At 64.4% G+C, this 13,950-nt stretch overlaps 1 protein-coding gene across 1 annotated transcript in view; it reads right to left on the bottom strand.

Annotated features, from left to right (window-relative positions):
* Positions 1-493: 493 nt before the first annotated feature.
* Positions 494-13,950, bottom strand: part of Megf6 (multiple EGF like domains 6) — a 73,428-nt gene continuing 59,971 nt past the window's right edge. Inside the window, exons 16-39 of the mRNA XM_090334035.1 lie at positions 13,212-13,340; positions 12,586-12,720; positions 12,345-12,479; positions 10,134-10,259; positions 9,600-9,731; positions 9,393-9,521; positions 9,137-9,268; positions 8,590-8,718; positions 8,386-8,514; positions 8,128-8,256; positions 7,627-7,755; positions 7,298-7,426; positions 6,629-6,757; positions 6,348-6,476; positions 6,125-6,256; positions 5,871-5,999; positions 5,210-5,338; positions 4,155-4,283; positions 3,905-4,033; positions 3,471-3,599; positions 3,240-3,368; positions 2,398-2,526; positions 1,325-1,372; positions 494-1,061 (exon numbers count right to left, since the gene is read on the bottom strand). Of these exons, the coding sequence (XP_090190161.1) occupies positions 1,009-1,061; positions 1,325-1,372; positions 2,398-2,526; positions 3,240-3,368; positions 3,471-3,599; positions 3,905-4,033; positions 4,155-4,283; positions 5,210-5,338; positions 5,871-5,999; positions 6,125-6,256; positions 6,348-6,476; positions 6,629-6,757; positions 7,298-7,426; positions 7,627-7,755; positions 8,128-8,256; positions 8,386-8,514; positions 8,590-8,718; positions 9,137-9,268; positions 9,393-9,521; positions 9,600-9,731; positions 10,134-10,259; positions 12,345-12,479; positions 12,586-12,720; positions 13,212-13,340 (2,957 nt within the window). The 3' untranslated portion in view covers positions 494-1,008. The remainder of the gene's footprint in view (positions 1,062-1,324; positions 1,373-2,397; positions 2,527-3,239; positions 3,369-3,470; positions 3,600-3,904; positions 4,034-4,154; positions 4,284-5,209; positions 5,339-5,870; positions 6,000-6,124; positions 6,257-6,347; positions 6,477-6,628; positions 6,758-7,297; positions 7,427-7,626; positions 7,756-8,127; positions 8,257-8,385; positions 8,515-8,589; positions 8,719-9,136; positions 9,269-9,392; positions 9,522-9,599; positions 9,732-10,133; positions 10,260-12,344; positions 12,480-12,585; positions 12,721-13,211; positions 13,341-13,950) is intronic.

Below are 13,950 nucleotides of genomic sequence, written 5' to 3'. Positions count from 1 at the left end.
TCCACCCGGGCCTTGTGGGGACAGAAGCCCCCTCGCCGTACCCTCACCCCATGCCACCTGGGCACCATTTGTTTTCTGATTGGCACCAGACTTTTTCAGTGGGAGACTTGGCCTGTTTCACCCAGGGAGCCGCTGGGTCCTGCACTGGTGTCTGCCGGCACTGCTGTGTAAGCTGGAACCAGCTTGGGGAAGTGAGCGCAGCCTCTGCCCCAGAGCCTCTGCCCCAGAGCCTCCGCGCTTGCTGCCCCCGCTCCACCCAGCCTCCTTCCCAAGGCCATTCTTTCTGGACTACGTTCTAGGTCTCTGGGACGCTGGGTGTTCTGCAGGCCCACTGGCCGCTGCCTGGACCAGCCTGGGCACCCTGGCACACAGCCCTGGAGGCTGGAGCGGCACCCTGTCCCCAGGGGGGCCTTGGTGGGGCGGCTCTTGTCCAGGAGCCCTGTGATGGCTGATCTGGGAAAGACTTGTGCGGAGTTCACTAAAGCACAACAAAGACAGGGGCCGAGAGGCAGCCTTTAACTGGGCAGGCTTTACAGGAATCTGGAGCCCACCTCGTGGAGACCCTCCAGCCTCCTCCACCTGAGTCCAGGCCAAGGCTGCACGGCCAGTGGAGCTGCCCATAAATACATCTCCATAAATACAGGCTGGGCAACGTCAGCCAGCTGCAGCAGTCCAGGGTCTAGCACCAAAAGGACCTGCTCGGGTGGAGGGGGCTTTGCCCCAACCCCCACCACACGGGCATGGGTCCCAGCCCAGGGCCAGGAGGGCCAAGCCTTCCTCAGTGCAGCCTGCCAGGCTCCTGGTGTGGAAGGGTGACCCGTGGCCCAGTCCACTCCTCCGGCTCTCTTGTGGCCACCTGAGGGGTCTCTCTTGGCTTCCCTCAAGGCCACAGGGCCTGGGCCAGTGAAGAATCTGTCCATGACTCTGTAAAAGTCCACAGCCATCTAGAGGGGCCAGGCCAGGAGCCCGGGATCCATGCATCTCCTCCGTGGTCAGCAGAGGCCTGGCTCAGGCTGCAGCGGGATGGTGTGGCTCTGTGGCAGAAGCTGACTGTGTGGCCGCTGGGGACACAAGGGGGAAGGAGGATCAGCCCCTGGGGTGAGGGAGGATCTGAAATAGCTGGCCTCCAGGCTGGCATCTCCAGTCCTGATCCAAGTGAGAGAAGCAACCCCGCCCAGCCCGGCCCGGCCACAGCTCTCTCCAGCTCCACCTCTGAGGCCCCGACTCAAGGCCATGGGCATCGAGAAAGCCCACCATCATGGGCCCTCTCTGGACTTGGCTACCACGCCATCCTGGCAAGCCAGTGAGCTCTCCCCTCCCTTACCTGAGCCTCGGGCTGGGGCTGGGCCCTGGGGGAGCTGCGAGGGTCCGCCTGCAGGGGGAAGGCATCGCTCAGGCCCCACTCAGAGCAACCAGGCCTTGGATGTTTGGTCTGTGGGGACCCCACTTTCTCCACCCTACCCCCATGCAAGCAGTACGGGGACGGGAGGTTCCCCAGGGGACTGCTCCTGGCCCTTCCCTCGCTGAGAGGTGAAAGCAGAGCTCTGAGCTGACTATGGAGGGATTGTCCTCAAAGCCAAATCCGCTGGTGGGCAGGAAATGGGCCCAGGACGCCTAACCCCAGACACACCCTAATGTCATGGCTTTGCCAGGGGCGCCCTGTGGTGTGTTACCACCCCTGACCACTGGGTGGTGCTATGGGACCTCGGGTCTGGAATCCCAGCTACATCCTCATCTGTCCCCATGTCCCACCTGGCACAGGCCCACACCAGGCCACCCCTCCTCCTCCCTCTGCAGACGCCTGCAGTGCTGCAGCAGACTGCCTGGTGAGCTGCACAGCCCAGCACCCCAGCTCGGCTGCAGATGGAGGACACGTCCCCACGGAGTCCCTCGGCCTGGCAGCCAAGGCTGCTGCCCCAGCACAGATAATCACAGGCACACATGTGTTGGGGCACACAGGCCTGCTGGCATAGACACACGGGAGTGCATGCATACCTGGCGAGTGGGAGCCCTCATTCATACCTGGTGCACACACCTCCATGTGTGTACAAGGCGCTCGCTCTCTCTCTCTCTCTCTCTCTCTCTCTCTCTCTCTTTCACACACACACACACACACACACACACACACACACACACACACTGTGGGGCACTCTGCCCTGCCACATGCCCCCCCCTCCAGTTCTGAGGGCAGCTTCAGGCTGGCAGCATAGCCACCCCTGTCCTGAACTAAAGTGGCCGAGAGAGGGCCACCCATGAGAAACTCTGGGCACTCCAGGTGCCTGTCAGGAAGGCTAAAGCTCTCTGCCTGCCTGGCTCAGACCACTTGGTCATGTGAGGGTGAGGGTGGAAGCGTTTTGGGCTGGCATCAGGGAAGAGTGTCACCCTGGCCTGGGTCACCTTCTTGGCACGTGGGCCCTGTGTAGCCGTCCATGCAGTGGCACTGCCCGCTGACAGGATCACAGTCAGCTCCACCGCTGCAGTCACAGCGCAGGGCACAGCCAGGCCCGAAGCGGCCCCCTCTGCACTCTGCAAGGACACAGACGGAGAGGCAGGCCTGAGCCCGGGACCCCTGCTCACATCAGGCTACAGGCAGTGCAGAGGAAGGGTGAGGCCTTCTGTGTGCGGATGAGGGGTCGAGAGGCTGGCCTCAACTCCGGGGCAGATGGCAGTCCCTGCCCTGCTTCCTTAGTGGCGTCTGTGACCTTGGCTCCAGCCTGGGACAGCACCCGGCCCAAGTGCACACCCAGAATCACCCGCTGGACCAGCCGAGGTTATGAGGGCAAAGGGCAAAGGGCACCTGGTGGTAATGGCTGCCCTTGCTCTGAGGGCTGGCGAGGCCCCAGGGTCACGAGGCCATGGGTGTGGTCCCAGCAGGACGCCTTGCCCCTCAGGTAGGCCTCCAGGTCTGGAAGGACCACGGTCCCCTCCACGTGACACCCCACCAGAGGCTGGAGGGCCAAGGACATCTTCCCCTCTCACCAAGGCCTCCCTCCACACAGAGACCCCTGCCGTGGGGAGGCTGCTGGGCACGGTGGGAGCCTCAGGACCCAGCCTGGTCTGCCAGTGCCAGAGCCCCAGCAGGCACTCCATGGAGGCCACAGGTTCCAGTCCAGGAGCCACAGAGCACAGGATGGGTGTGTGCTACAGATGGGGCCCAACCCCACACCTGTGCCCCCCTCACCCAGGTCACAGGCAGCTCCCCACCCCACACCCCTGCCCCACGACAGCCGTCCACTCACCCAGGTCACAGGCCGCTCCCATGCGCCCTGGTGGGCAAAGGCAGAGGCCGGTGGTGGGGTCACAGGGCGTCCCTCTGTCACAGCTGCAGTGCTGCCGGCAGCCTTCTCCGAACGAGCCTGGCTCACACCCTGGTGGGGTGGCAGTGTGAGCGGCCCCAGGGCCTGTGCCCAGGCATCTGAGGGCCTGGGTGAGAGGGCTGGGTGGGAGCCAGTGAGGAACCCAAGACTCACCCCTCTCACAGAACTGGCCATGGAAGCCAGCAGGACAGAGGCACTGGCCGCTGACCGGGTCACAAGAGGCCCCCCGCTGGCACTCACAGACCCCTTGGCAGCCATGTCCGTAGAAGCCAGCAGGGCAGGCTGTGGGGAGAGTTGGTCAGGGAGTGAAGGCCAAGAGCAGAAAGCAGCAAGAAGCCCCAGACTTCCCTGGCGGGGGAACCAAGGACTGAGGGCCTGTGTATCTGTGCCCACCTCCCAACTGGCCCCCTCATCCCCCAGCCATGACAGAGGCACCGGCACACAGCAGACCCCGGGTTCCCTGTCTGATTCCGCCTGGCACTTCCAGCTGGAGCTGGAAATGGGCTCTGCTTGTGCAACAGACAGACAGACAGACAGACAGACAGACAGACAGAGCCCCCACAGAAACAGGGCAGCACAGGACTCACAGTGCTCGCAGGCCTGTCCGTAGAAGCCTGGGCCGCAGTGGCAGGTACCCGTGGTGGGCTCGCAGGTGGCACCGTGGTGGCAGGAGCACTCCAGGCTGCAGGCTGCACCGTAGCGCCCCGCAGGGCAGGCTGGACACAGACCGTCCCTCAGGCACTCACCGGACTCCGGGGCCTGAGCCTCATGGAACCCTGGGGCGTTCAGGGCCTCACAAAGACCTCTACACCCTCTGCCCCTGCCCTCAGTGCTCACCCTGCTCGCAGCGGGGTCCTGTCCAGCCCAGGGGGCAGGAGCAGTGGCCACTGGCCGAGTGACACAGGCCACCGTTGCTGCAGTCACACCTGTGTGCACAGCCCTCACCATACCGGTCCCGGGGACATTCTGGGGAATGGACGGGGCTGCTCAGAGCACTGGCCAGGGCTGGACACACCGAGGCCAGGCCCACCCGGGCAGACCAACATTCCTTTAGCAAACACTCAAGTGCCTGTGCTGACCGCGCCCGCCCCGCACGGCGCCGTGTCTCGCTGTTCACTCAGCATTCCCAGCTGCCCGTGGTGGAGGGCCTGAGGGTCACTCAGAGACAAAGGGGATGAGGGCCACCGGGGGCTGCTAAGCCAGCAGAACTGGCTGCGGGAGCCAGCAGGACAGGAGCTGGGGAGGCGTCTGGATACAGTGGGTGCGCTGAGGCCAGGGAGTGAGGGACACTCCTCAGGCCTGAGGGCTCAGTTGTCAGCCAGCTGGGCACCCTGGCCGCTGCCCAGGGACCAGACCCCTGCTGCCTGACGCACAATCTGTGCCAGCCTGGAAGCATGGCAAGGCCAAACTCCATCCTGGCTGGCTGGACTTCTGGTCCTTGGCTGCACAGGGTCCAGAGAGCCCCAGGCTGAGCACTTGGGGAAGTAGAAAGGGGCTGAGCCACGGGACAGTGGGTGTGGCCTTGTGGCATTGTCCTGGCTATGGGCAACCGTGGCTGTCCCATCTTGCCCTTCAGCCTGTGCTCCTGTGTCCCCTCTCTGGGACTGGCACAGAGGGCTGGGCTCCAGTCACCCCATCCCCCGTTCCAGGAGGGGCCCTGGGTCAGAATCCGTGCTCAGTGCGTGAGTCACTCTGTAGTCTGTGCCTTAGGGGCCAGGCTGGGGGAGGGGAGATGGACTGTTTACCCATCCCAGGTAGCGACAGTGCCACCTCTGAGCTCCATCCCTTGGGAAATTCACGGTGGCCCCCTAAGGACAGATCCACCCCATGGGCTTCTCCTGTGGCTGAGTGGCTGGGAGGTTCCCCAGCCCCCCCCCAAAAGGGACACTCACCAGATTCACAGTGTGTGCCCGCTGTGCCAGGGGGACATTGGCAGGCGCCGGTCACAGGGTCGCAGGCTGCCCCCTGCCCACACACACACACTTGGGCACAGTTGGGGCCAAAGTGGCCCTGCGGGCAGGCTGTGGAGAGGGGACAGGTGAGTGGGCCCTGACAAGTAGGCCCTTGCTTCTGTCAGGTCAACCTGGGAGACTGATGGGACCAGGGTGGGGAGGCTCTGTGTCCACCACAACCCCGCCCCCTCCGCCAGGCATCTCCATCCAACCCCAGGCTGTGAGGGGCCCTGCCCCAGGACCAGCGCTGTCCTGACTCAGTCACCCCTGGCCTCCAGCTGTCTGGGTCCCAGACAGGGAAGTCCCGGTGACTCAGGAGAAAGGCCTCTCCTTCAGGAAGCCGGCTTGCTCACAGTGGCGGCTAGCAACCAGTCTGGCCTCCGCCCTGCCCTGCTCTAGGCCCTGGCAGGCATGGCTGGGGGCAAACAGGCTGAGAGCAGTACATAGCTGGCCAGGCGAGATGCCCCCGCATCGCAGGCACTCTACCACCCCAGCTTAACTCAGCCTGGGAGAGTGGAGTGCCTGGTACAAGGGGTGAAGTCGGGAGGGTGGGTGGGGAGGAGTGTGATGACCTACGCAGCCCTGTAGTCCTGCCACTCACCCTGGCCGCAGTCGGCCCCGAGGAAGCCGGCAGGACAGGAGCAGGCCCCGGTGGCAGCATCGCAGGCCCCCCCGTGGAGGCAGCCACAGTCGTGCTCACAGCCTGGCCCGTAGCGCCCAGGAGGGCACCCTGGGGAGAGAGAGGTCCAGGGCTGGGCTGCCAGAGCACCCTGACACGGCGCGCAACTCCTGGAAGGCCCCACATCCCGCCTCCCCTCTCAGCCCCAGCCCGGGAGGGGCACAGACAGCACTCACGCTGCTGACAGCCAGGGCCGTGGAAGCCAGGAGCACAGGTACAAGTCCCTGTGGTGGGGTGGCAGACCCAGTTCTCGCCAGGACACTGGCACAGGTGATCACAGCCTGCTCCAAAGGTGCCAAGCGGGCAGGCTGGAGGTAGGCAAAGTGGGGTCAGGCCCAACACACCCTCAGGACGCCCTCCAGCTAGCCCGCTGGTGGGGTAGAAGCAGGAGTCACTTACCCTGCTCACAGCCCGACCCTGTGAGGCCAGGTGGACAGTGGCACTCTCCAGTGACATGGTGGCATGAGGCCCCGGGAGGACAGCGACAACGCTGGGCGCAGGCATCTCCAAACCAGCCGTGTGGGCAGACTGCAGGAAGGCCGTGATGGAGGTGGGGAGCCACAGCCGGAGTGGCTCCCACAAAGTGGGGGTGGGGGCCCAGGCCAGGGCAGTGCCTGTGTGGGACCCGCCCCCACCCAGGCAGGTGGTCCTGGGTACCCTGGGGATGGGGGGAACCTCACCATGCTGGCACCGTGAGCCCCTCCATCCTGGGGGGCAGAAGCAGGTCCCCGTGACGTGGTGACAGGGGGCTCCTTGCCGGCAGGCACAGCGTTCCTCACAGCGAGTCCCGAAGGTGCCCGGAGCACAGGCTGCAGAAGCAAGGCCAGCAGGGGCTGAGCCCACAGCCTCAGGCCCCCACAGGGACCAGGAGACAGGGCCCAGCCACAGGAGCAAAGAAAACCGTGAGAGCACTGGACCAGCCTGAGTCCAGGCCCAGTCTGCTGCCTCCCCAGCTCCTGTCACCAGCAGCCCCAGGCCCAGGTCCAAGGAAGCATCTGCAGTGTCTGGGCAGAAGCAGGCCAGTAAGGCAACGCGCTCAGTTTCAACCTGTGTCCACCTCATGCCCCCTTATCCAGGTTCTAAAGGGGCTCCGGGCCTGGATGGCTGACCCAGGCCCTGTAGGCAGTGCTGCGGCCAAGGCTTCGGCCAGCACAGGCTTCAAATTGCTGCTTCTCTCTCCATCACCCCCACTTGAGAGCAAAGCAGAAGCACCCCCTTCCCCATGAGGCTGCCATCCTGGGGGCAGCTTGGACAGCAGGCCCTGCCCTGCCCTGCCCTGCCCTACCCCACCCCCAGCCGATGGCTCTGTGAGAACCAGCTCCAGCCTCACGCTCCCCTGCCCCACTTACAGCTCTGGCATTGGTCCCCAGTCCAGCCAGCTGGGCAGAGGCACTGGCCGGTGAGCGGGTCGCACAGGCCACCGTGGAGACAGGTACAGCTGAGCTGACAGCCCGTGCCCAGGCGTCCAGGGAGACACTCTGCAGGGCAGGGGGGAGGGATGGGCTCTGGGGGAGGAGCCCAGGAGGCCCTGGCCCGAGCGCCCCACAGCCAGAGCCTCTGTTCCTATGTGCGCACAGGGACCAGGTGACGCTGTGAACCCATACCCAGAACCCTGACTCCTGGCCTGGCAGCTGGCCTCGGTCCACTAAACCTCAGCCCACCGCCTGGCCAAGCTCACCGTTCTCACAGGCCAGGCCTGTCCAGCCCTCTGGGCAGGTGCACTGGCCCAGGATGGGGTCGCAGCTCCCTCCGTTCTGGCAAAGGCAGGAGTGCTGGCAGTTTTTGCCGTAGAGGCCAGCTGGGCAGGCTGAGAGCCAGGAAGAGAACGAACCTTACAGCATGGTCAGCATGCTTCCTTGGGGACCCACAGGCTCCCAGCACCCCTTCAAAGCCCAGGGTTGGGGGCTGGGGAGCTCACCCACAGCTGCTGCTGGATGACTGACCCCAGTCCTATGCTGGACTCACACTGGCCTTACAGCACTAAAGGATGCTGCCCTAAACAGCTCCCGTTCCCGGGGCCCAGGGACTGAGGGAGTCCAAGGCCAGCCTTTCCCTGGCCACTGCTGAGTAGTGTCCACCCTGGCACCCAATGCCCATGTGTCTCCCACAGTCCCAGCAAGAGGCCACAAAGCAGGCCCGGGGCCGGGACTCCCTGTCAGGGCCTCCGGGCAGGGCTTACCCTGCAGGCAGGCTGGCCCCATCCAGCCAGGGGCACAGTGGCACTGCCCGTGGACTGGGTCACAGGAGGCCCCGTTGAAGCAGCTGCAGGCCTGGCTGCAATTCAGCCCATAGGTGAGGGCTGGGCAGGCTGTGGGGGAGAGGGGCCATCAGAGCCCAGTGCCCAATCCCAGCACTCAGGTTCTGAGGGGCAATGCCCTGGAACCTGGGAACCCCCTCCCCCCAGGGCTGAGCGGCGGTACAGGGCTCAGGCTCGCACCCTGGGAGCAGCGCGGGCCCCAGCGGCCAGCAGGGCAGACACAGGAGCCATTCACCGGGTCGCAGTCGGCTCCGGCGGAGCAGTCGCAGGCGCTGAGGCAGTCCAACCCAAAGAAGCCGGCTGGGCAGGCTGTGGGCAGAGGTAGCAGTGAGCAGGGGGGCCCAGGCTATTCTCAGGGGGCCCCAGGCCCCTGCACCCACTTACTGCGCTCACAGAAGCTGCCTCGCCAGCCGGCGGGGCAGGTGCAGGCCCCGCTGACATGGTCACAAGCCGCCTCGTTCTCACACTGGCACTGCTGCTCACAGCCAGGCCCAAAGAAGCCCCGGGGACACCCTGAGACACCCACAGTCCCCTGTCAGCCGGGGGGACTGGGGAGCAGGGCCCCTTCCCTGCCAGAGGGGAGCCCCCCGGCCCATACAGGGCCCCTCCAGATGGGTGGGTGATTGTTAAAGTCCCAGGTGGAACTTGGAAGGTCTGGGATCTTAGGCCGCCCAGGAACCCCAGAGGGCCCACAGGCTGCCGACGTCCAGTCGGAGTCCTGAGGGGTGCGGTGGGGGGCAGATCCTGTCTCTCCCACCTGCCCCAGCAGGCCAGGCCACTCCAGGCAGGGATGGAAAGACAGCTGCACGCGTGCCTCTGTGCATAAGCGCGGAAGGGCACGTGCCCCCGAGTGCGTGCCACGTGACTTGTGTTTGCACACACGTGCCGTGTGCACAGGGCAGCGAGGGTGGGGGTGGCAGTCCTGACTCACGCTGCTCACACCGTGGGCCCACGTAGCCAGCCTCACACAGACACAGGCCGCTGGCGGCGTCACAATGTGTGTGGGCCGCACTGCAGTTACAGGGATGGATACAGTCTGGGCCCCAGTGCCCGCTGTCACAAGCTGCAAAAGAGCACACAGCCACTGGGTTCAAGTGCCACCCCCGCCACCTTGGGGTCAGAGCAGCCCAGGCCGGGACGAGGGAGGGAGGGACGACTGAAGGAGGGGCAGGCAGAGGGTCCAGTACCTCTCTGGCAGCTGAGGCCCGTCCACCCAGGGGCACAGCTGCAGCGTCCCGTGGCTGGGTGACATGGCCCATCATTGGCACAAGTACACCTCCTTTGGCAGCTGGGCCCAAACCAGCCTGCAGGACACGCTGTAGAGCACAGAGCGGGTGAACAGCCGGCCCCAGGCAGCCGGCTGAGGACGAGGTCCAGATGCGAGCCACACTTACCGTCCTGGCAGCGGCTGCCGACGAAGCCAGGCAGGCACAAGCAGGCTCCCGTCGTGGGGTCGCAGCTGGCGCCGTGTTCACATGCGGGGCATATCTCCTGGCAGCCAAGCCCCCAGCGGCCCTCGGGACAATCTGTTGTACCCCAGGGCTAGTCAGTCTCCCTTACTGCCCCCACTGGGCAGGTCATCAACATGTGCCTGGCACAGCACTGAGGGCCTCTGTGCCGTGGTCCTCATCTAAGGCCACCCAGGGGAGGGCCAGGCTGGCATCAATAGAATCCGGGGCACTCCAGGGCTGCAGGACGCCCACGTGCACCCCACAGTCCCGCACGCCAGCCAAGGACAGCTCACCAAACAACAGGGACAAAGTGCCAGCAGGGCTAGGAGACCCTGTGCAGTGAGCAGGTGGCCCGGGCAGTGTCTCTGCAGGCCAGGGCAGCCACTGCACCCAGGCGTGGCCCTTGAGACTGCTGCAGAGGGGCCTGGGGTCTTCAGGCACCTGAATCAGGTACCCCAGAGCAGAGGGGCTGCTTACCTGCCCCACAGTCCCCCCCGGTCCTCCCCGGTGGACACAGGCACTGCCCGGTGACCCGGTGACAGGGTGCAGCGACACAGGCGCAGGAACTGGAGCAGTTTACACCAAATGTCCCTGGTGGGCACTCTGAAGGAGGAGCAGGAAAGGACTAAGCCCTGGGCGCTGGAGGCCCATTTCACACTGTCCTTGCCTGCCCTGTCCACGTGGGGCTGCCCAGCCGGGGACCCTGCCCCTCCCCACCCTGACATCCGTTCCTGCTCCAGTAGGGGCAGCTGACAACCACCAGAGCGGATCACAGGACAGGGCAGGGACAGAGGAAGGTGAGCCTGGGGCAGTCAGGATGGGGCAGGGGCAAGGGCAGATCGTGGGCATGGCGGCCTGTCAGGCAGACGCTCTGACCATCCAGGACCCTGGAGAGCTCCCAGGAGCCTGAGGCAAACTTGCCCCGTTCCAGCCCCCCTGGGACCACCCCGACCAATCAGAGTGTCCCTCCCCTCCCCTCCCGGATGGCAGCCCCCTCTGCACAGCACCCCAGGCTCAGCCCCAGGGCTGAGGGTCTGGCCCCACCCCGGTGGTCTTCCGCCGGTGGGCTGGGAAGTGGGGCGGTAAGGAGAGGTGCCCAGAATGTTCTGAACAGAGACACCAGGGGCCCTGGAAGCCTGGGCTCCACACCTTGAACTTGTTGAGAGCAGGGGCCAAACGGCCCAGGATTCAAAGCACCTTGGTGGCAGGGGCCTGGCGCTCAGTTCCACAGCGGGACCACAGTAAGGCTCCCGGTGCCATGCCCCAGGCTCTCCACTCCCTGTGGCCTGGCAGGGCCCAAGCATGGTGAGGCTGCCCTGCCGCCTGCCCAGATACCCAGGCAACGCTGCAGGCCCACTGGTGTGCCGCAGGGCTGAGGCGCGGGCTGTGGGGCACGTGCCGCCAGCGTGCACACAGGGCCTGCAGGGCGGACCCAGGCGGGAGGCCCGGCATTGCCTCTGGGCTGCAGCGGCCTCTCCACTAACCAGGTACAAACACATGCTCGGGGCGGTAATAGTTTCCAGAAATTTCCATAAAAGTATGTGTGTCATTTCCTGTGGCTCATTCTTGGGGCACCGGAGGCTTAGAATAACAAGAAAGGGGGGGAGGCGGGAAGATGAGGAGGGGGCTTCTACCTCCTAATGCCTGGGCTGGCCCCAGGCCTGCTAGGCAAGGCCTCCTCCATGAGCCCCGTGGGAGGCCTGGGGGGGCGGGCCGAGCTGCAAGTCCTCATGTGTGCATCCACGTGCCTGTGCACACGTATGAATCCATGTTGCCCAGTACATGGCTACACGTGTGCATACGTGTGTGCGTGTGTGTGTGTGTGTGTGTGTGTGTGTGTGTGTGTGTGTGTGTGTAGTGGCAGTTGTCAGAAGGCTCAGCATTGTCTGCAGCTCTAAGCTCTGCAATGCCTGTCCAAGCAGGAAAGAAACCACTCAGAGCCACTGAGACTGATCTGAGGCCAGCCAGACACCTGTGTGTCCAGAGCTGGGATTCCAGCCACACCCATGTCACTCTGCACCCACAGAACCTGAGACCATCCGATGCCCCGGGCCGGGATCCCTGCAGAGACACTGGGTGTAGATACGGGGCACAGGCTGGGTCCTAGCCAGGGCGTTCACATCTTTGGTTACTGTCAGCTGGCCAGAGGGCACTGACTGACACTGCTCCTCTGCAGGCCTCTGCCGAGGCTGGGCAGGTAGAGGGCGTCTCCGTGTTTTATCCCAAGCTAGGGGCAGGGAAGAGAAGGGCAGCAGCCCTTCTCCTCCGCTGACCACCACTGAGGCAGGAACTCTAGGCCCTGTCAGCTCCCAGCTCTTCTGGTCAGCAGGAGTGGACAGCAGTGGCTTCACCAAGGGAGGCTGCAACTTTCCCTGTCTGTCAGCAGCCAGCAAATCCAACTGGAAGGGCCCCCCTCGCTGACTATGCAGCTCCAGCCCAGAGCAGCTGCAGCTGTCCCTTTCTCCATTCCTTCCACCTTGGACTCCCTGTGCAGTGCTCTCAGAATGTAGTGAGTGATTCTCTGGGCCAGGCCCAGGCAGAGGTATTTTCTAAAATACACTGCACTGAAGCTGTGGTAAGACTTCACGGGGGCTCTGGGACTGGGGCCTCCAGCCTCCAGCTGGGCAGGCTTCTGAGCCCCACACGTACACATTACATGTGACCCTAAACATGGGGCCAGCCACTCACCTTGGTCACAGTCCTCCCCGTGGTAGCCAGGCGGACACTGCCTCCGACACTCACCACTCACAGGGTCACAGGCCCCACCTGGCGGGCAGGAGCACCGGTGCCGGCAGCCCGGCCCAAAGGAGCCTGGCTCACACTCTGCAGGGAGAGAAGGACAAGGCTGAGACCAAGAGGGCAGGGGTCCAGCAGCTCTGCTGCCTGGCACCATCCCTCACTCCAGGACCCCTTCCCCGCCCTGACTCACCGGACTGGCACTGCGTGCCCCGGAAGCCAGCCTTGCAGGAGCAGCTGCCATCCCTTGGGTCACAGGACTGGGTGTGGGCCCGCTCACAGCGGCAGTCCTCGGAGCAGCCTGGCCCGAAGGCCCAGGGTGGGCAGGCTGCACCCACAGAGCTATTAGGGGCCTGCCGGCCTGCAGGCCCCCCCCAGCCCTGGATGGACCCCTAAAACCGCATCCCATCTGTGCCATTTCATAGCTCAGAGCCAGACTGCAGAATTACGGCACCTAGCCCTGCTTTCCCCCTCCAAGCAATCCTTTAACAAATGCCAAAAGGAGTTCCCTCTCTGCCACCCCCCCTTTCTTCCCCAAGCATCTATGCACCCCAGAGATGACACTGTGTGGGTCTCAGGGCCAGGCCTCACTCCAAAACCCAAGCTGTGCCGATAGACACTCCCGAGAGGCCTGGCCAGCTTGTGCCTGCTGTCCCTCCCTGAGTCACGGCCAGGAGATGGCATGAGGGTGGGGACACCTCCAGAGCAGCGCAGATCCCCATCCCAGCCTAGAACACTGCATGGTGTTCCCTGCACAGGTGAGTCTCAGACCCTCTGGCCCCGGGTCTGCTCACACACTGGAGGGGCAGTGGAGCTCACCAAGGTGGCAGAAGCGGCCATACAGCCCCGGGTCGCAGAGGCAGGCCCCATAGAGGCGGTGGCAGTGGCCCCGGTTGGCACAGTAGCATTTCTTGTGACAGTGTTTCCCGTAGAGGCCCTTGGGGCAGCCTGAGGAGATGGGAGGGCCCTCGATGAGGGCCATGGTGGGTGGCCAGGAGTCCACATCTGTGCCCGGGCACAGGCGATGTGCTGCATGGAGCGGTACACAGCTGGCCTGGCTGCCAGCCTCCCTGCAGTCGTGGCGAGGGTGGGAGGCAGAGCACCCCGCTCTGCATGCTCTGGAGGGTCCCGCACGCAGGAAGGACGCACGGCCTCATGTGGCCAGGTCCCAGCCTAAGCCCCGGGAGGCTCCAAGGCTAACTCTGAACTTTCCAAAATGTCCCGCCCTGTGCCATGTCCTTCTTCCTACCAAAGGGGCTGCAGTGGACAGAGGTGGACCCACATCCTCCCCCAGGATGACACCGTGGCTCTAGGGTGACATCATCACCCCAGATGACATCACCACTCCAGGGTGACATCACCACTCTAGGGTGACATCACCATTCCAGGGCAACAGCATCATTCTGAGGTGACATCACCACTCCAGGTGATATCACCACTCCAGAATGACATCATCACTTCAGGGTGACATCACCATTCTGGGATGACATCACCACCCCAGGATGACATCATCACTCTGGAATGACATCATCACTCTAGGATGACATCACCACTCCAG

Source organism: Megascapheus bottae, chromosome 6 (genome assembly GCF_031878675.1).
Source record: "Megascapheus bottae isolate mThoBot1 chromosome 6, mThoBot2.hap1, whole genome shotgun sequence".
Classification (NCBI taxonomy): Eukaryota; Metazoa; Chordata; class Mammalia; order Rodentia; family Geomyidae; genus Megascapheus; species Megascapheus bottae.
This window is presented reverse-complemented; position numbering and strand designations above follow the sequence as displayed.